Source organism: Trachemys scripta, chromosome 11 (assembly GCF_013100865.1).
Source record: "Trachemys scripta elegans isolate TJP31775 chromosome 11, CAS_Tse_1.0, whole genome shotgun sequence".
In the NCBI taxonomy this organism is placed as follows: domain Eukaryota; kingdom Metazoa; phylum Chordata; order Testudines; family Emydidae; genus Trachemys; species Trachemys scripta.
The window spans coordinates 8,936,548-8,958,305 of record NC_048308.1 but is presented as its reverse complement, the minus strand read 5'-3'; the positions used below and the strand labels follow the sequence as shown (position 1 = coordinate 8,958,305).

Genomic DNA, 21,758 nt, shown 5'->3' with positions numbered 1-21,758 from the left:
GGGGAGAATAATACTTACCTGTTTTAGAGGGATGTTATGAGGCTTTCAATAATGCCAAGGACAATTCTTTAAGCTCAGTGGATAAAAAGAGCTATGTTATCATTGCCCTTCTTCCAGAAGTGTGCAGCATTATTATTGTCACTAGAGACTTAGTTCGGTTAAAGAAGCTATGCAGATTCCAGGCAATTATTTTGTAGGAATAAGACAATTACATTTGCCCCATGTTATCTCTCTGCCTGGCAGTGTTCCCTTCCTCCTCCTCCCCAGCGGTGTAGAAAATGCCACTATTTGCCCTAGCTTCCATTACAACCAATGAAAACTTTAGCAAATTCAGCTCATTCAATTTTGTGAAAAATATCAGCTGTCAAATGCTTCTGTTTTAACCTACTACCCCCATACTAACCATGTTCTTTGCTGCCACGATCAGGAGCGGACAAGCTGAGTCACAAGTCAAAATATAATGCTGTGAGCTCAGACCACAGTGGTAAGATCTCTTCAGCTAAGAGATTCCTTAGCCATTCACCTTCTGTTTTGCTAAATGGCATACATTTTTGCTCGAGCGAGCACAATTAAAAACTGTGCATAACCTCTCAAAAATACAGGTAATTTACCAGCCAGATTGGGATGCTTTGACCATCCTAATCACCCTGGAGTAGGATTCATGTCATACTTTGCTGCTTATTGTTGCTGGCTGCCTGCAGAGTCAGGAAGATCCTGCAGCATCAGTTTACAGGTCATTAATTTTTTTCAGTGTTATCTTGCCAGCCATGAGGGCTTTTTTTTTTTGTTTTTTTTTTTAAATGGAAGTGAAGGTCCAGAATATCGTTCTGTGGCAAAGCGGCAAATTCTGTAAATGATGTTTATGTTGTTCCTAAAATAATAAAAAGGAATCTAGGCAACACTCGACGCACCCCTAACACAAGTTACCCCCCAAAAGATCAAATTAAACAACTGTGGCTAATTCAGATCAGATGCTGATTACAATCCCCTCAAGGCTGGGGGAATTGGGAGTAGGAGTGGGGTTGGGTTAGCTTCTCTGAGACTAGAATTTGGATACAGATTTGCATACTGGGTTAGATGCTGAACCTTCCCCACATCCTAAATAGAAAATTTTGTGGGGAAAAGGGATTGGGCCCATGTCTAGTTATTTATATAGCAGCCACTGACCAACATATTCTTGGTCCTGTACCGCTATCAACCCCAAATCTGCAGTCCTAATTCAGGCAAAACCCCCGCTGAGTTATTGGCTGAGTCGGGATTGCAGAACTATGACTTACCTATACAAGAATTACTTTACCCACCAGTGAAATGCAGTTGCCTCTAGGGTAGAGGGGGGCAATCAGGTCACATAGCACAACAGAACACGACCGAGCGAGAGGAGACATGGTCAGACAAGCCCTTAGTATTATTTAAAAAAGCACAAGTGCTTTAATTTCAACACAAAACAGATAAGGATCTTGTTATTTAATGTCCTGTTTGATAGACAAAACAACAGTTTATCTGCTTCTGAAAGATGAAGTGGTGAATCGACCCAGCTAGGATTTGAAGCTCTGGCCCCAGGGCACTTGGGGTTTCAAATTTGATCCCTGCTATATCTGATCAAGAAATGATAAACCTGAAATTAAGATTGGCAGTTACCGACTCAATGGAAAAGTGCAGCCTTCACATGGAATCCTTGAGTGCTCCCAGACTAGCTCTAGGAGTGCACATCCCACTGCCTGGTAGCATTTTAAAAAAAAAAATAATAATAATCCCCAAATATTCTAAACATCAGTACCTTGTTCTTAGCTAACGCTGGTAGCCTTTCCTTAAATACAATCCTTTCAGGAATTGATTTCCATGTAGCAAATGAAAGGAGATAGGACTTAATCCAACGGAGCAAGTCTCTTCCCTCCCAAATGATATGGAGTGTTTTTACATGGCTGAATCTTGCAAATGAAGTCTTCAGGGAAATGATCAGCCGCTTGTAGGACTTGGAGATAGGGGAGCTTGCAGCATGATTGCGACTCTCAAAAGAAGGAGCTGTGTCTGCAATTGTGGGCTCAGCTTAATGGCAAATGATTATCTACAGAGGGTGGAGGGGGCGGCGGGGGAGGAAAGCAAAGCAGCCAATGTAGCCAAGATGAGGTGGTTATTTTTAACAAGTTTCCTTTTCTGTTTACAATAGAATTTAATTTGATTTCTTTACAATGTGCCCTATGAATGGCAGTCGATGAACAAGTGCTTGTATCCTTTTCTCTGTGAAGTGCAGGGTGGACAGAGACCCCTAAGCCATGATTTTGATGGCAGTCTTGCAGGACATCTCCCATACTCTGCAGGGCTGTTAAGGGCAGCTCTGGGGAACTGGGGCAGGGACCATGGATTTACGGCTGTGCAGATCCATCAGTCATTTGCTGCGTGCTGGAGTCCCCAGTGACAGATGTAAACAGGGGCTTTGCTGACACTCAGTGGCCTGGGTTGGTGTGGGGAATTTGTTTTATGCTGCATCCTGTGAAACTCCTGAGAACACAGTCCCAGGGCATGAGAAACAGGCAGTGGAGCAGCCTAGACACAAGCCAACCTTGTTGCTCGACTCTCAGGCCTTGTCTACAGCAGAGAATTTCTTACTTGTTTTTCCAGCAACAATGCAACGACACTGCTGCTAGCAACAGTATGAACCCCAGTGTAAGCAGGGCACCTGGTCTGCACTACAGCTTGTGCCATTGGTCATACTGGTACAGCCGCACCACGGCTAGGAAAATGGGTACAAAATGTCCTATTGTGGACACTCCCTCATTCTGCAAGCTAGGTGAAGTGCCTAAAGTGAGACGTTGGCATAACCGGTGAAGGGTAAATTAGATTAGATTATTGCAGTCCTTTCAATGGAGTGGGGATGGGGGTGGTTAGAGGAGTAACCAACAAAGTGGGTTTCTAACATCTCCGTGGACACCTTGCTTTGCACATTGGTCATTTGTTGCCTGTCTGACTTATCCAGTCAGGCAGTGGACTATACAGAGCTGTGTATTTGTACAGCACTTTGCACAATGGGGCCTGATTCTGAATGGGGCTCTTGGATGCTATTCAAAGATAATTATTGCTCTACGGTATATTTTGGCTGTAACACAGGTAAGGAAAATACGAGGATTTTTTAACAAAACTGCTACCTTGACAGTCCCCCTTTCACATAGACTGTTTGCCTTTTCCCTTCTTGCAGGAGGAATGCCAGAACTATGTGCGAGTGCTGATTGTTTATGGCAAGAAGGTTTTTACCTGCGGTACCAATGCCTTCTCCCCAGTGTGTTCCAGTAGACAGGTCTGTTATTGTCTTTCTCTTTTTGGGGGGGGAGGGATGGTGGAGAGAGATGAGGGTGTGTTCCAAGGAAAGAGTCATTTTGAGGCGAAGATGGAATATTCCTTATTATAGAATAAATATTTAAAATTCAGCTGATCTGAAATTGTGTCTCTTTGCTGTGACCTCATCCATCCCCCTTGCTGGGAAATGAGGCTGATGCTATATATGGATTGGGTTCAGCTACAAAACAATATTTGTGGCCTTGTGAGTCACACACTCCCTATAGGGTAGTGCTTTGTGAGGTGGGAGGCTGATTGTGGTGGAAGGGGCTAGGACTCGGACTACCCTTTTGTTTTTGGAGGAGAGGTTTTTTTCACTTGTCCTCACCCCAGCCCCTTGTAGGGAGCCGGGCAGAAGAGCTGGAGAGCTGCGAAGGGGGCCTTGGGATGAGAGGGATTACAGGGCTGTTGAAACTTTACGCCGTTCACGGCTCTTTCTTGCTCTTCCCTTGCTCATAAGCCTGCTGCTGACAACTAGGACTGGCCACACGCATCTGTTGTCTCTATAAGGTTCTTCCCTAGCTGAATGCTCAGCCAGCTTGACCGGGAAGCTGTCTCTGTTTTAGGATGTTGGGGATGTGCATGGGGCATGCTCGGTCCTCTGACATCCTTCTCAAGACCCAGATTATCCCGGGTGGCAATCGAGCTGGGTGGATTCAGGAGACATGGAACACAGGCTAACTAATGGGGGGGGAAGTGGGGGGAAGGCAGCATTCTTTAGCTCCAACAGGAGAGATTCCCCCTCAGAATCAGGACTGGCCCCTGCAGCTGTGTGGTTAGTACTACAAAGGCTGTTTTCAGTGAGAGTCGGCCCTGTTTGTTGGAATTCCAACTCCTATAGGGTTCCAGCCAAGCAAATGACAAAGCTCTCCTTGGTATTAAAAGGAGCAGGACCAGGACCCCAGTGATTTAAAAAATGTCAGCAGGTAAAATTGGAAACAGAAGGAACCTACACATCCAGAGACTGTAAATAGACAGCTGATGTACGTGGGTACAACTCCATTGACATAGGCGAGCTGTGCCCGCTGGCGTCCCAGAGGGCCAGCGGGTCTGAAGCTAATGCACCACATGGCTTTGTGCTGGCCCTCTGCAAATGGCAGATTTGACCATTGATTTACAATCATGCACAATGTCATTTTCTTACCATTGCCTATTGTTGTTTTTTTTAACATGGGGGTTGTTACTAGGTGCTCAAGGAAAGGTTGAATTCTGTGTGCACGCTCAGAGAAGCCAACTGTGCTATTAAACCCTTTATTCCCACTTTCTCTCTCCTTTTAAATACAGGTAGGAAATCTTAGTAAAACCATTGACAAAATAAATGGAGTGGCTAGATGCCCGTACGACCCTCGGCATAACTCGACAGCTGTGATTACATCACGGGGAGAACTCTATGCTGCAACTGTAATTGATTTCTCTGGACGGGATCCTGCCATTTACCGCAGCCTTGGAAATGTTCCCCCACTACGGACTGCACAATACAACTCCAAGTGGCTTAATGGTAAAGTCCCGCTGGCCAAACCGAAGCAATACGTGTATTGAAAGCAACAGGATAGGCTTGTAAATCAGCTCCTTCTCCCTCATTTCACACCAGAATCCAGAATTGACAGGGGATTTCAGAGAACTTTATACAGTTCAGAGAATGTGGTTTATAGAGTACTTTTTACAGAGAGAGGGTGCTGGGTATGTAGTCTTGAGATGCCAAAGGAGGAGAAACTAAGTCAACATAAACCCCCACCCTATTCTACATTCCTAGATGTTAAGGCCAGAAGGGATCATTATAATGTTCTAGTCTGACCTCCTGTGTAACATAAAAATTCATCCAGTAATTTCTGCATTGAGCCCTGGATGAGCAAGGACAGATCTATTAGAAAGAGACCCAGTCTTGACTGAAAGTGATGGAGAATCTGCTATGTTCCTTGGTTAGTGGGGCCTGATCCACAAACCGTTCAGGTCAGTGGGAGTCTTTCTATTGGCTCAAACCCTATGGGCAGCGCTTGTCTCCACTCTCCAGATCCTGGGGAGGCTTATGAAGGCTGCTATAGAGCTGTGGGATAGTGTGTTGAAGCAGTGTCCAGAGGAAGAAGGTGCTGGACTATGGCATTGTTTCTCCATTCAGAGGCAAGTCCCAGCATTTCTCCTTTAGGTTTGTTTTCCTGCACAAACAAACAAACAAACAAACAGAAAGACAAATAGAGAAAAATCCAGGCGAAGGAAAGAAAATCTGAAGAGAGAGTTGAAAGAAGAGCAGAGCTAAGCTGAGCTGCCAGTGCACTGCTGTAGCTAAAGGAGCTCATGCAAACTGTGGATGTATAAATGGGGATATTGAGTAGGAGTCTGAAGGCAGTATTGCCTCTGTATGCAGCACTGGTGAGACCATTATCAGAATACTGTGTCCTGTTCTGGTGTCCACATTTCCAAAAGGATGTTGAAAAATTGGAAAGGGTTCAGTGAAGAGCCACAGGAATGATTTGAGGTCTGGAAAACCTTCCTTGCAGTGAGAGACTTAATGAACGTAATCTATTGAACTTACTCAAAAGAAGGTTAAAAGGTGACTTGATTGTGCAGCACAAGGATCTGCTTGGGGAGAAAATACCCGATTAAAAAAGGGCTTTTTGACCTAGCACACAAAGCTACAATACGTTCAAAGGTTGGAAGCGGAAGATAGACAATTTCAAACTGAAAATAAAGTGCCTGTTTTTAATAGTGGGGGTAATTAACCATTGGAACAAGTTACTAAGGAAGGTGGAGGATTTGAAATCTCAGGAAATCGGTCTGTGAGGATCAGGTGTCTTTCTAAAAGATATGGTCTGCTTCAACCAAAAATTACTGGGCTTGATGCAGGAACCACAGGGGGAAATTCTGTGGCCTGTGTTATGTAGAAGATCAGATTAGGTGATCATAATGGTCCCTTGGGCCTTAAAATCTATATAGCTTTATCTGTGATGGTCTGATTGGACCCATTCTCTGGAGCCCTCTCCTACTTTATCATCTACTACCTCCCAGCTTAAACCTGCCTTGCAGCTTTATCAGATCTCGCCGTGCATGCTCTGTTCTCCTCCTCGCTCCTGGGCTGTAGAATTAAAGGAATTCCTGTATATTTTTCTTCCTCCTTTGAGCATTAGTCCAACATAAGATCATAAAAGCAACCTGTAAAATCAACAGTTTTTTCCCCCCTCCAGTCAAATATTGTTCATTGTACAAACTTTTTCCTTTTCTACAAAGTCTGTTGGCATGAAAGAATATACACTTTAAAACTTTGTGTAGTGTCTGATTAAAATGCACGCTTCAAACCTCTTCCAGAGTCTTTTAAATTCTTGTAGGGGGAGAACTACAATGCGTGTATTGATACTATCAGTTCTGGTGTGGTTTGTTTTATAAACATGAGAAAATCTTTTAGTGCCTATGAACTGGAAAAAGGCCCATGATAGAAGCCAGATGTCATTGCATTAGGGGAATAGGTTGAATGTTTCAATACAGCATTTAGAGAATTAGGAGGTGATGCAAACAGCATATTTAACACACCATAACGTGTGACTCAGCAATGAAAAGGGGGTGGGTGGCTTGTATTGTAGAGTGAATACAGGTACACGTGTGGTAGCTATACCACTGATAGCAATGGTGAAAGGATTGGGCCCAGTATTTGCATCCCCAGGGTTGGAGCTGAGGAACACACCCATATGTCATTATTCTCAGATCCATTGCTCGGGTGCCCTCTGCCAACGCAGTGTCCCCTACAACCTAACAGTGCAACGCACAGAGCCGTTCGATGAGCACCATTCGGCTTCTGAGCTCTGTAAATCTCATTGCGCGTCTGTTTTCCAGAGCCCAACTTTATTGCTGCCTATGACATTGGTTTGTTCACCTACTTCTTTTTCCGTGAGAATGCGGTGGAACATGACTGTGGGAAAACTGTCTATTCTCGCGTGGCCAGAGTTTGCAAAAACGACATTGGGGGGAGATTTTTGCTAGAGGACACGTGGACGACTTTTATGAAGGCCAGGCTGAACTGCTCCCGCTCTGGAGAAATCCCCTTCTATTACAATGAACTGCAAAGCACCTTCTATCTTCCTGAGCAAGACCTGATCTATGGAGTCTTCACTACCAATGTGTGAGTTGTGACACTTTCAGTTATGTTTCCGCCCCTCTTTCCCACCTCAGCCCCCAGCACAATGAAACTGTCTTACTATCAATTCCAGTCAATCATTCTGAAAGATCATTTAGAGGCAAAGTATCCTTTAGAACTTTCAGGGAGAAGCATGAGCTATAAAATAGAGGGATGTAAAGACATAACTGGAGATTGTCATATCACCTTTCTGATGTTTGTTGGGATCGTTTTCAAGGAAATTGCATTGGGATGGTTTTGCGTGCACATGTGTGAGGATCCTGAGGACAGAGTCAGAGAAGAGCTAAGTTTAAAAAATATATTGTGAATTTTTTTAGGTTTTTATTTACTTTTTTAAAGTTAGATGAGTGTAAACCAGGTTTCTCCAAACCCCCTCGCTCAGATGAGAACAATTTCTCACTGCTACCAGCATGTCCATTATGAGGTCACAATAATACTCTCTAGAGTTTGTTAGACTGAATTATAAAGGAGAAGATGAAAGTGGAATTAATTGTTGTACAAGATGCGACACTCAGAGAGCCTAATTTGTGTAGCTGACTTCTGCGGGGCTACTCGTGGAATAGGATACTACTCAATGTGGATAAAGGTCTGGCCCCAAATAATAGCCCATGCAGGGCAGAGACTTGGCATCACACTCAAATAGGGGTCTTGCTTATGTACAGTGATGCTTCTGCAGGGGTTGGCAGTGGCAGAAATTGAGCTTGGGAATCCTGGATCTAGACGTCTGCGTTTTGAGCTAAAGAACCTGATTCCTTAGCTCAAAGGCTGCAGCAAACTCAACCTCTCTACAGGAACTAGAGGCAGACTGGAAAGAGTCACGCTGTCTTAGCACGGGCTCCACTGACACTGAGATTGGGACAGAGAACCAACTTCTCTCAAAGCAACTCACGGTGTTGTGCTTTTTGTTATCCGCATACAGTGCTTAGATATTGCAGCCCTAGAGGTGAAACCCTGGCTCCACTGAAGGCAGTGGGACTTTTGCCATTGAAGTCAATGGGTCCCGGCTTTCACCCATACTCTATAAACACCAAGAGGGAGGGAGGGTGGTAGGCTGTACTTATCCATCTATCTTGTGCTATTTCTGCATGTTCACTGCCAAAATCAGCCAGGAACTAGCCAGCGCAGCGCTTAAAAAAGAAAATATAATTGGGCAGTGGGCCTGAACCACAAACCCAGATCCAAACACCCTGTGGACTTTGGAGAAAATCTAACCAAGATCTGAACTTTGCATGAAACTCTCTCTAGAATTAATGCTTAAAGGAAGTTAGCCAAACATTCTGCCCCTGTAAAGAAACTTGGCTAGAGCTTCGGGTGACGATATGAGACAGTTCTTATGTTACCAAAAGTGGCTGACCAGTTTACAATGAAGATGTTGAGGGTTTTTATCCATACATCCATTTGGCACCAAAAAGTTTGAAATGATAATTTAAAAAAAAATTAAAACATTATTGTAATTAACAACTGGTATACTTAGAATCTACTGGGAGAAGGTATTGTGTGGCGTGGGTTGGATAGGATACTCTCCTGCTGGGTCTGTAGCATCACTTCTCCCATTATTTGTAAGCAACACAGAAGGTAATGGGTGCTACCCAATCCCTGTATGGGATACAGTTAGACACTCTTGTTACTCCATGGCTTTAAAGGGCCCACCCCCACACTTGGTTCATCCGTCTCACCTCCAGGTATTATATAACACTGGTGTAATTGACTAGATGCGTTATTATTGACAGTAGCTGAAGTTAGATCAAGTAGTGTTTTTTGTGGCTACGACAGAATGTTCTTTCAAGAATTCAAAGAGGAAAATGTTCCAATTTGTCATCTGACTAGAGAAATAATGATAACTATTCTTTTAACTTCCATCAGGATTTATATCTTGCTATATGTGTTCTGCATGCCAAATAAGGCTGATTTATGCTCCAGTCTGTGTCTCTATCCACTGTTCTGCTGATAGACTGAAGATACATGATTTTTGTTTAAAAGTATCATTACTTTTTGAAAACCCGCGTTTAATGGGATCGGGGCTGTTTCCAACAAAGGACGATTGGCTTATATCATGCTTCATTGTGAAAAATCCATGACAAACAGATTTATTGCTCATGGTTGTGTAATATTGAGCTAAGTCAGCAGGAAAGAGGGTTATTTAGGGAAGTAGCTTCTGAAATATTTAAGCAGCTGTTATTAAAGTTTTTCTATAAGGTCATTGAGATCACATTTAAAACCCTTTGAACTAAATCATTTTCCAAACGGCCTGGTTGATCCATCACCACTGGTACTGGATGTGAATGAAGGGGATAACTACACTTGGCCCATAAAGAACTGTACCGAGAAATTAATGTCAGTGGTTTAAGATTGGGATCAAACTTTTGATAGTCAGGGTGAAACAGCACTGCCCTGCAGGCGGGATAATTATCTGATATTCACCTCTTCTCACTCATCTTCAGCAGAGGGAAGGAACTTGACTCTGTAATGTTTAGCAGGGCTCTATAAGAATTCATTCTATTTTGAAAAGCTATGCAGCTTTATTTAGACTAGCCTTTTTTTGTGTGCCTCGAGGCATTTACTTGTCACCCATCATTAGCTTTGTCTAAAGAGCTGCCTTCTGTGAACATGCACTGCGTCAGCAGCATTCAGACAAAAGTGGAGAAAGGTTCGACTTGCGTTGCTTTGACATGTTCAAAGTGAACTGCTCCACTGCACAGTGGAATTGAAGGTGCAGGGAGAGGAGTTAGTGGGGGGAGGAAAAGGGAATAGGAAAAAACGTTCCTCTTTATATGGGGTTTCTCCAAAGGAATCTGCTGTGAAAGAATCTGTCCCTCTCGTTCCCTGCCTGGAATTGTGCAGCTAGGCTTTTTGTGTGTGTAATTATTGGTTTAGTAAAAAATTGTTCTTTTGAGAGAATTCAGATTGCTTTAATTAGCGCAATATGTCAAGCAAACCCTGGGTTATCTAAAAGCCACCATGACAAGTCGATCATGCTATCCCTTAGTGATCTATTTTTATTTTTAATTTGATGTCTTTCTCTCTAATTTTCTCTCTCTTTTCTTCTTCCTTTAAAAAGAATGGGTTGAATCCCAGGTTGGGCTTATACAAGCTCTGTCACTTAAGTTAATATCTATGCTTAGGGCTTGACCCTACTTAGATATGGAGCCACTCCTGGGTGGTTCTGGGTGAGCTCACTGCCTGTTAATGTCAGAAGTGGATATGATGACTGAGTAGGGTAAAGTTGCTGAAACAAGTTCCCTTGCAGATAGTCCTTCCTCCAGAAGCATTTGTTTTACAGACTGATTCCTCTGCCTGAGGCATGCATTCTTGATACTATTCAGATACAGATACTATTCCCAGCGGGGGACACACAGAAGTGAACTGTGGTCATTGAAAACAACTTTTTCTGTGGCATGACCTTGCATGTTGAACGGTTGCAATTGCTGGTTTGGTGCTAATTCTCTCTCTAGGTGTATTTAGTATATTTTTGCAGCTATAGATTTCAGGCATCTACAGAAACTGAATTTCAACTTCATCTGACAAATACCACGAAATTAAAAATTAGTCTGTTCATTATCAGTCAGGATTGATGGGATGTAAAAACTAAATAAAAAAACGGACACACATAATCCATGGAAATTGAACACTATGTGCCCTTCGTGTCAGGATTGCTTCTGTGGCTCTTAAAACATGTACATTTTACAATTGAGATTAAAATTCAGTCTCAAGATTGTCATCTAATCTGGCTGGATTTTTTCCTCCTCCTGAGATCTGTAGCACTGCACTTTTACCTAGTAATTTACATGTATTTTATTCAAATGGAGTTTGATGTCTGTTATGATGAAATTGTCAATGTTCTAATGATTAAATTGATTTTTTTCCCCCTTTCCAGAAACAGTATAGCTGCTTCAGCAGTATGTGCCTTCAACCTCAGTGCCATTACTCAGGCATTTAATGGCCCTTTCCGATACCAGGAGAATCCAAGATCAGCCTGGCTGCCAACAATAAACCCCATCCCTAATTTTCAGGTATTACTGCAGCACTTCAATTTACTCCAGACTCTTCTAATTTCTCTTTGATGGAACTGTTGTACTGAGTTGTTTTTTATGGAATTCAGGATACCAGGCAGAAGCATGGTGTTGAACTACATTTCTCCACACTGGGAGGTGTAATGGAAAATTAGGGGTTGGGGTGGGTTCTTTTTAGTGCTCTAGATTTACCAAAATACTTCAAGGTAAAGACTAAAGTGGGTAGAGGGGAAAAGCATGGTCAGTTTTTGGAAGAATTCGGGAATCACTGTATGTATTCAAATGAAGTAGAAGGAGGAGAAAAAAATATATAGGTCTAGCCTCTCATCCGGTAAAAGTAAATCTTTTTCATACAGCATATTCTTAGTCTGTGGAACTCCCTGCCATATGATCTGGGTATATCTTGCCAACTCAATTACCTGACATTGTAGGGGTCTTGGGGATTGGTGCTCCTTTGTCCCTCCTTTTCTCTGCCCGGGGAGTCTCTTGTGAGCTGTAATACTTCGGTCTAATTCTTGTTGCTGGCCATGATATGGGGGTGTCTGGGGGGTGTTTGGTGGCTTGTGATATACAGGAGGACAGACTGGATGATCTGGTGGCCCCTTCTGACCTCAAACATTATGATTATGACTCTATGATATTACTGAGATTATGAGTTTAGCAGGATTCAAGAGAAGACTGAACATTTCTATGGAGACTAAGAATAGCCAGAGTTGTTACAGTAAAGATTTATAAAATTAACAAGAGTTGTGGAAGGCATATAAACCTTCATGCTGAAAGGCAGAAAATAGCTTCTAATTAAAAGGGTGAGGATGAAAATTTCTTGGGGGACATATTATCCCATAACTTCCCACTGTGGGGTTTCTTGCACTGTCCCTTGAAGCAGCTAGCATTGGCGTCTGTTGGAGACCATATTGGGCTAGAGGGACTGCAGAATGGGAATTCCTATGCTCCTAGGTTTGTATTTCTGCTATGCTCATCACTGTGGTATGTGTGTGGCTAGAATGAAACTCTTAAAATGAGCCATGCAGACATCCCAGCCACGATTTGCAGATTCAGTGGCTGGAAGCTGAAGCTAGACAAATTCAGACTAGAACTAAGGCACATGACCATTGGAACAACTTACCCAGGGATGTGGTAGATTGTCACTTGAAATCTTAAATCATCTCCTAAATCTTTCAATCAAGATTGGGGTGGGGGTGGGGGGTGTCTTTCTAATGGATAGTGCTAGCTCTTCAGGAATTTATGGGTTTATGCAGGAATTACTGGGTGACATTCTATGGTGTGAATTATTCAGGAGGTCAGACTAGATGATCATAATAGTTCCTTTGGGCCTTAAAATCTAAGCATCCGTGAATTGTGAACTTGCCGGGATCCTGAGTTACAGCTAATTGTCAAAAAAGGAACAAATTGCAACCATCCGGCTTTAGTCAGCTCTGCTCAAAACCTCAGCGAGTGAAGATGACTGCTTCAGAGCATCCGTGAGCAGCTTCTGCTAGCTGGGCTGCCATGAAGCCGGCATCGAAATATAGAACTTAGTCCTCCCCCACTGGTGGAAATCCCAGGGGGAGTGTCAGTGTGTCAGGAATCTTTCCTCACTCCCTCAGAGTGAATCTCTCTGTGGCACAGTGGGGCCTTGTGCCAAATTGGGTGCCCATTTCCCCTTAGAAATGCAGAGGTGCAGTTGATGCAGATTACAGATTCCAACATGCCATTGCTCCATACTGATTGGCTACGTTTTGGCCACACTGATCTAGGTGAATTCAGAACAAAATATAAGGCCTAACTGGAGGCCCGGTCATGCTGAATGCCCTCAATTCCTATTGGGTTTGAAAAGTATTAGGGTTCTCTGAGAGTCGAGGGTGTTCAGCACCTCTCTGGACTGTGTCCTGGGTGAACAGGGAAATGCAAAAAATGAGTCTGGAAAAGAGATTTATTTGCTGTGGAAAATATCAGATATAATGGGGGAGTGAAGAGATTACAGGACCAATATGAGAGTGTTAAAAGATAAAAAATAAAGAAAGAAAGGAAGGAAGGAAGGTCCATGGCAGATGAAAGGAAGATTGCAAAAAGAGATTTGGATATATTTCAAGTATGTAAGGAACAAGAGGTCAGTGAAGGGCCTTTATGAGATGACAAAGGTAATTTAGTGACAGAAGAGGCAGATATTGCAAAAAAAAAAAAAAAAAAAAAAAAAAAATTAAATTAATTCCTTGACTCAGTGTTCACAAAGGAAGATGAGGGAAGGATGCCAAAAAAAAAAAAAAAAAAGTCTTCCCAGAGAGGAAGGAGAAATACTGAAGGATATAGAGGATCAAGACAGCATAGATAATCAGGAAATTAGAACAAAACAAAATAAAACAATAACAAGAGGATGCTGTGTCAGCATGTGGGCTGCCAATAGAGCAAAAGGGTTACCTTCTGCTTCATGAGCGTAGGAAATAAAACTAACAATGATATTCCAACCATCAGGATTCCTCCTTCATTGATGACCTGTGAAGGAAAAGGGTATAGTGGGCAAAAATGAGACTATCTGAAGCATGAACGTTCAGGGCTAGAGAGAGAATGAGAAGGAGGTGGCAAAAGAGAGATTTCCAAACTTCTTTAGGAACCAGGGATTAGGCACTGATGAAATAGAAAGAACTTCTCTATTAGCAAATGCATTCTGTAAGGATTGAGTCAGAAAACCGCTAACCTTGGCATGAGTATTTAGAAAGAGGCTGAAGATACTAACCAAAGGGCTAGATCTTCAGCTGGAATACATCAGCACCAGCCCTTTTCACTGCCCTAGATTTCCTCCAGTTCCTCCAGCTCTGGTTGCAGATTTTAGTTAGTTGCAGATTTTCGGCAGGGATTCACAAAAGGAAAGTTGTGCCTAGAACATTGTGAAGAACTTGTTTGTTGGTGCAGTAAACAGTCAGAAATGGGACCCTAATTGGGAAAACATAATTTGTCTGTTCCTTGATCTGTCAAGATCAGTAAATCAGTGGGGCAACACAGTCCAGTGGACCGAGTTTAGGACTGAGCACTCATCCCAATTCTGCCGTTGACTTCTGTGCCCTGGGGCACAGGACATTTAAGACTCCTCACATTTCCTATGGGTTAATGAAAGCCTCCTTGCCCACCTCACAGCGCCAATCCTGTTCCCAGTGACGTCAGTAACAAACATCTCGTTGACTTCTGTGGGAGTATGATTTTTCACGGTGTTTTGACAATATTAAGTGCTAAGTATTAAAGTATGATATAACGTGAATTCCGGGGCAACGCAGGCCTCAGAATGAGGTAACCAGGGTAGCAGATCTGATGCTGTTGTTGAACTGAAGCAAGGAGGCCAAAGCCTGAACCAAAAGGTCCATTTTGATGGACCTGGGAGGTGAGGTGAAGTCTGAGGATGGTCGGACACAGGCTAACCAGCTATCTATGTGAAGCTGTAGGAGTTGGAGGGAAGTTGCAGGCCAACTCCCTTGCAAGGATTATTCAAAGTCAGGGGAGCCAGTGGGGGAATGCATGTGGAAGAGGCCAGGTGGTGAACTTGGTGTTTTCATACAAAAAGAGTAATTTTTTGGGGCGTTCATCTCAGATTTACAGGACTTTAGGGTGAGACTTCAGGCAGACCTGGGAAAACCTCAGAAAGGGTTTGGGTAGAAGTTCAGGGTTTTCTTATCTCCTCTGAATTTCTTTATCCATCCTTAACTTTTTTTCTCCCAAGTTAGTTCTGAATTTCTGTAGTTTATCTGTAGACGCGCTCACTCTGTGGTGTCGCAAAGGAATAAAATACCATCTCACTGGCCAATGGACCAATATGGAGACATGACTTTATGGGGTGGAAGAGTGACCAAAGCTTCCTGTAACACTGGCTGCTAGCACAAGGGGCCAAATCCTGAAGGCTTTCCTCAGGCACAATTCTCAGTGAAGTCAACGAGTGTTTTCCCTGAAGAAGGACTTCAGGGTTGTTTTGGGTGAAGTGCAAATAGAGCTGCTGAAGTTCTGTCGTCCCTGTTTAGTGTGGGACGCTGAATGACAACAGCCCTAACGAGAACCTGACCGAAAGGATCCTGCAGGATGCCCAGCGCTTGTTCCTGATGAATGACGTGGTTCAGCCAGTCTCCGTGGAGCCCTATGTCACTCAGGACAACATTCGATTTTCCAAACTGGTGGTTGACATTGTTCAAGGAAAGGATACTCTCTACCACGTGATGTATATTGGCACAGGTAAGAGCATTCGAGTTTAAGGAGGAGAAGTCCCCCTCGTTCAGAGACATAGCAGTATGGGAGCCTGATCCTGAGGTTGTTACTGTTTGTACTGAGTTCTTACTTTAGGCAAAACTCCATGGAAGCTAGTTTTTCTGAATAGGGAAGAGATAAAAACAGAATAGAGACGTTGAGGCATGACCTTGAGAGAATAGGCCTTAAATCCACAATGCGTAAAGAAGCAAAAGATGTTTTTCCTTTTAACATGTATCAACTAATCAGACTAAGGCACAATGGTGGAGAAGGGCAAAGGGCTTGCCCTAGGTAACCAAATTGCTGTGTGTGATCTTGTGCAAGCTAACTTAACCTCTCCGGGCTACAGTTTACCTATCTGCAATGATACTTGTGCACTTTTACACACCTATGAGATCAAGAGATGGGTAAGCATTATTATCATCACGTTGCAGATGGGGAAACTGAGGCAGACAATTTCCTAAGGTCACACGACGAGTCAGTGGCAGCACTGAGATAACAATGCAGATCTTTTGACTCCCACTGCTATGCTCTGACAATTAGGGCATGCTGGAAAGCACAAGAATCGTGGATGAAAGGCGATGAAGAAAGGCAAAGCATTATAAATGGTTGCCTTAACCTATATTCACACTTGAGATCAAAGTTAAATTAAATATTTTGATTAATCAGAGCATATGGCCAGCCTCATGGGGGTAATGTTTTTGTCCTTTATTGTGGGAGTGTTGACTTTATAATAAGATATATTGCCCCGGTAAGTGTTAGTTTAATCTAACATTGCAATATGGAGTCATCCTCTCACTCTGAAGTTACCATCTTCCAGGATTGTGTCATAATTTATGTAACTTTTACCACCACTTACTTCGAAAGTGATTAGCTTTGATATATTCTAGTAACAGTCCCCCTGATCTGAGCCTGCATGGAAGTGATCGTGATGAGCAAACCATACTTAAAATGAAATATGGCATGGTGTTGCCATTTTTACTTCTTTATTCCTTAAGTAAGGTGTCCCAGTTACTATGCCAGAAGAAACAGAAGTGGAAGACTGAGATTTTAATTCCATTTGCTTTTTGCCTTCCGTTATCTGTGAAGAAGTCATAGTGTTTTATCATCTATTATCTTATACACATCAGTTTCTCTGGACACTGGTAGTGGTCACTGGAGACTGGAAGCTGTTGAAACTGAAACCTTTCAAAGGATGAGAATCGCAGTTAGAGGGAGCCTTGAGCATATTGTATCCTAGAGATTAGGGGTGGACTTGAACCCAAATCGGAATTGACCCCAAACTTCATGATGATATAGATCCAGATCTGTATTTTGAGGCCCTATTAATTGATATAGAAACTTCCTGTATGTAACAGAACTTTGTTGCTAGGAGTAATTTAACTATGGTACTGACACACAAAAAATGCTGTTTGACCAGGAAGGCTTATTCCCTTGAATAGATCAAACTTCAAAGATAACAGGCATTGACTAATCTAATTTTTGTTCTAAATGCATGTATTATTCATGAAAAAAATGCTAGTTTGACAGCCCCAAAGATGAACTTCTCCCATAGATCCATCAATCCACCAATTGATAGATCAACAGTGTAGCGTAAGCTTCCATACAAACACTGCTCATTGTCATTGTATCCCATATTCCTACCGTAAGGACCACTTTTAGCAGGGAAAGGATAATTTAGACTTCAAACCCATTCAGTCCTTACTATGACATCAGAGATTTCCAACACTGGCGCACCATTTGTTGCAGTTGAGATGGCATTATTCTGGGTCCATCTGTTCCACAGCTATAAACCAGTAAGGACACCTGAATACACAAAAGGGAATTGCACCCACATAGCTGAGGCAGTTTCTACCCTGGATAACAAAAATGTTTAAAAAGTAGTAGAAGAGGAAACAAGCCTTAAAGTGTTTATGTAAATAGGATGTCATTAATCTTTAGTCTTTGTGCTAGGTACAACATTGAATCAATATCTCTAAGATTTACTTGCGTCTTGCTTCTTGTTCCATTAGAGTATGGCACCATTTTGAAGGCACTTTCTACCACTAATAGGAGCCTGAGGAGTTGTTATTTAGAGGAAATGCAGATTCTTCCCGACGGTCAACAGGAACCAATCAAGAGCCTCCAAATCCTGCATAGTGACAGGTCACTATTTGTGGGTTTAAATAATGGAGTGCTAAAAATTCCTCTGGAGAGGTGTTCAGTGTACAGAACAGAAGGGTAAGCAAATTTTACTGCTCTGATATATTCCACTCCAGCTTCAAAGGAAAGCACCAGGGAAACATATTCTAGTCTGATTCATTTCAGAATGCCTTTTTTCATCCCTGGGAGAGAGAGACAAGATATTTGTGTGTGTGTGTGTGTGTGTGTATATATCTTGATTGATAGTGCTCATGCCAGGAGCAATGGGAATGAAGGATATTGTTTTTGGTAAATATTAATTCGTCCTCATTAGAAATTAATCACATGTTTACTGAGGAGTAACTTCCAATATTTACAACAAGGAGTCTGGTGGCACCTTAAAGACTAACAGATTTATTTGGGCATAAGCTTTCGTGGGTAAAAACCTCACTTCTTCAGATGCAGTCTTTAAGGTGCCACCAGACTCCTTGTTGTTTTTGTAGATACAGACTAACACGGCTACCCCCTGACACTTTCCAATATTTACTTTTTTACTTGACTTTTCAGTGTTGGTTTTATCATCTCCACGTGTTTCGCTTGTAGTTCTCACTGGCTGAAAGGCTGCAGTATTCTGAATTCTTGGTCCTCTGGCCCATTGTGGCTTATAAATGATTGCTTCTCAACCATTTAACAATGTAGGGGTGCACTGGGTGGCTATTTTTCGTTGCTTTTAGAAGCCAGTAGCTCATTGGAATAGCATGTGACAGAGCTGGCACCTGGAAAAGTGCTGTTTGGCTTGAACATTTTAAAAGAAAATAAAAAAATCATTTTCAATATTGGCCTCTAACTGCAGAGGTGTAATCCGCCCAGTGTTGAATACAGAAGGGTTTGGATAGCTACATCTCCTGCCCCTAGTTTCAGCAGGCAAAGCAGTGTGATACTAGCTGACTGAGACAGGTGCTCCTGTAATCTGTGTTTTCCATCTTCAGTCCTAGAGTTTAAAGTGGGTCCAGCTGTGGGTAATTGCTTATTTGCACCCCTAAAGACACTCTTCTCCCTTTTATTGCAGCCTTTGCGTTGCTGATCCTTGTCTGAAATGGGTATCTTCAGTGCATGCCAAAAGGAGGCAGTTCATTAGCATGCTCTACCTCTTTCTTGGCCTAGCACAAAGCCTGATTCCACATGGTGAATTTCATGATTGCTTAGTTTCTAACCAGGTTAAAATTGTTAACTAGCTTGTTCTAAAGTTGAGTCTGTCTAAATATAAAAACAACGGCTCTTTCTATTTTTGCTGAGCCTCATAAGTATACTTATCCCTTTTAGGAAAAAAACCTCCACTTCAGTCATTACTTCAAGTTTGGCTCAGGAATGGTGAATGTATTAAGGTTTAGGAGTTTGATACAGAAGGGTTTAATTCGAGAAAGGAACCATAGTTGGAAAACATCGTCCAATCCTCCAATGGCAGATGTTTAAAGGGCCAGAACACAAGAGCCTTTCTCTTAAGATTGTATAGGAGAATACAGCTTGAAAGGAATATACATATAAAATGGATCAAGGGAAACCTAATTCTTCCCTCGCTTTCTGTTTGTTCATGAAAGATATACCCACTTAAACTTGCTAATAATTTATTGAATGTTAAAGTTCCCAGTCTGAGGATATAAAAGTACTTTTCACTGTGGGGGCCAGCTTTTGTAAAGTTGTAAAGTCAAATGGGCAACGATTTCAAGGCTCCCTAAGGTATCTGCACACTCCATTCCCATTGCTGTTGCTTTTAACAATTTGTATTGTAAATTATAGGCGGTTTGGCCAAGGTTTTCCGCGTTGCCTGAGGGATTTGGATGCTAACCATTAAAGAAGAACTTATATGCCACTCCACTGAACAGAGAGAACGAGCCAATCCTGTGAGCATTCATGGATGAGACTTGCTCAGTAACAGACTGAACTGGGTGACTGAGACAGTCATCGTATAACTCCCTTAAAAATCATTACTTTCTTCCTGGAAGTCATGGCTATGACAAACATGCACAGTCTTTGTTACAATGCTGATTTAGTGCTAAAGGATTTCCTAGTGAGACAGCCTTGTGACATACACATCTGGGGCCAGTTTCATTCCAGGTGCAACACCATTACATTAGAACATAGTTTCAATAGGCTGGCTCATCTATTCCTGTGGAAAAACCCATAAGATTGGGTTTGGGAGAGGAAGTGTCTGCTAGGGTCCCCTGTGGGGGATCATGGGTCTCAACCCAGGTCCCTGGGCAGTCCTCTAACTGCAACCAGCACCTGACTGGTACCAGCAAAGAGTGTGGGCTGGTGTGTAGCTCACCATAGGCACCGCTCACAAAGCTCCCAATTGGAGGAACTGTCTGGTCTCTCCAATTGGCTCGGACTCATTGTTTGAACCAGAAGTCATCTAAACAACTAGGTGAATTCCTGGCTGGTAGCTACATCAGATCTGCCTTCTTGCCTGACTCTTAAGTCCTGCCTTGTTCCTGATTCCTGCCTTCCTGTCCTATTCCTGGTTCCTATGCCCTGCCTTGTTCCAGATCCCTGCTTCTGTGCCCCACCTCTGGCTCCTGGCTCGAGCTCTGAGCCTTGGCCTGATTCCTGACTCTGGCTCTGACCCTCGGCTTGACTCCCAACTCTGGTTCCATTGCTAACCTTCGGTTCCCGGCTCCTGACTCCTGCTCTGACCACTAGGCCTGACCACCTGTGTTCAGTCTATGACCATCTCCTCATGGAAATTCCATCAGGAGGATCAGGGTTTGCTTCTGCATATGGAACAGACTGTGGAACCTACCCAGAAACCCCGAGGATCCTGTGGGATCTATAGGAAGCTAAGTCTCTTAGCACAGAGGCCCCTTGCATCCTTCCATAGCATCTCAGTGCTCCAGTGGAGCTGCACTGGATCCATGCTACCAGGTACTTCCCTGGCCATGGGTATCCCCCTTCAAGGGATCGCTGGATTGGAGAGGGGGCCACAGAAAAGATGACAAAGCCCCAGGACTTTCTGCAGGGCCAGAAGAATGGTGCTATGTGTTCCAAGTCCCAGCCTGCCCACACTTCACCTGGCTCAGAATTCCAGACACCCAGAGAACCCGCTTCATGGACTGGGGGGAAAGGGTGACGGTGTCACAAGCGCAATTGAGTCCTTTTTGCCTCATGAGAGTCCCCTCCACACATGGATCCGGGAGGCACAACTCCTCCCCTGGTCATCCAGCCTTACTCCAGCTTAGTGGTATACAATAGTTTAGAACACACAGACTTTCGCACATCATAGTCGTCATTTGACTTCATGGTACAATGTTAAGGTCTATCTCAGATGACTGGAAGCTGCGTGACATCAGATGAGGGTTTTAAATTTTCTCCAGATCATACTACTTTCAATGAAATAAAGCATCAGCCCAGCTCTTGAGGGGCTGGTGACTCAAAATCCTGCCTCCTACAGTCCGTTTTATCATAGTTTTAGATACTGTAAAAATTAGTAGGGTTGGGCTAAATAGAAGTACCGGAGATAGGATAAACTGAAACGTACTGTCAATATGCTGGGTGCCAAACAGCGAACACATTTGTACAACGTGGTAAGCCAGAATTTGTTCAGAGAGAGTTGGTCAATGAATGTGATTTTGCAGGTAATGCAGTGGTGAGTCCTGAGTTCAAAAGAAGATGGGGAAAAACGCTGGGAGGTTATCATGAGATGTGGAGCAATAGAGGGGATGGTACATTGCAAAAAAACAATGGAAACTTGCAAATGTGCACAACCCTTAAGAAAGCTACGAGGAGCTGGAGTTGTATGTATTTAAATGGTGGGTTTTTTTTCCCTAATAGAAACTGTTTTGTAGGAGATTTCTCAATTTCAGATTCCTGAAACTTTTTCCCTTTAATATCCTGGATGTGTAGATCACATGTTTACCAATCTCCTTTGTATTTATTTCAGTGCTGAGTTGTAT

General features: G+C 42.9%; 1 protein-coding gene across 2 annotated transcripts in view; it reads left to right on the top strand.

Moving 5' to 3' along the window:
* Window positions 1-21,758, top strand: part of SEMA5B (semaphorin 5B) — a 349,785-nt gene that overhangs the window by 260,526 nt on the left and 67,501 nt on the right. For both annotated transcript variants that reach the window (XM_034785184.1, XM_034785185.1), the window contains exons 7-12: window positions 3,194-3,292; window positions 4,615-4,828; window positions 7,153-7,438; window positions 11,328-11,463; window positions 15,468-15,675; window positions 17,700-17,907. In XM_034785184.1, coding sequence (XP_034641075.1) covers window positions 3,194-3,292; window positions 4,615-4,828; window positions 7,153-7,438; window positions 11,328-11,463; window positions 15,468-15,675; window positions 17,700-17,907 — 1,151 coding nt within the window. The remainder of the gene's footprint in view (window positions 1-3,193; window positions 3,293-4,614; window positions 4,829-7,152; window positions 7,439-11,327; window positions 11,464-15,467; window positions 15,676-17,699; window positions 17,908-21,758) is intronic.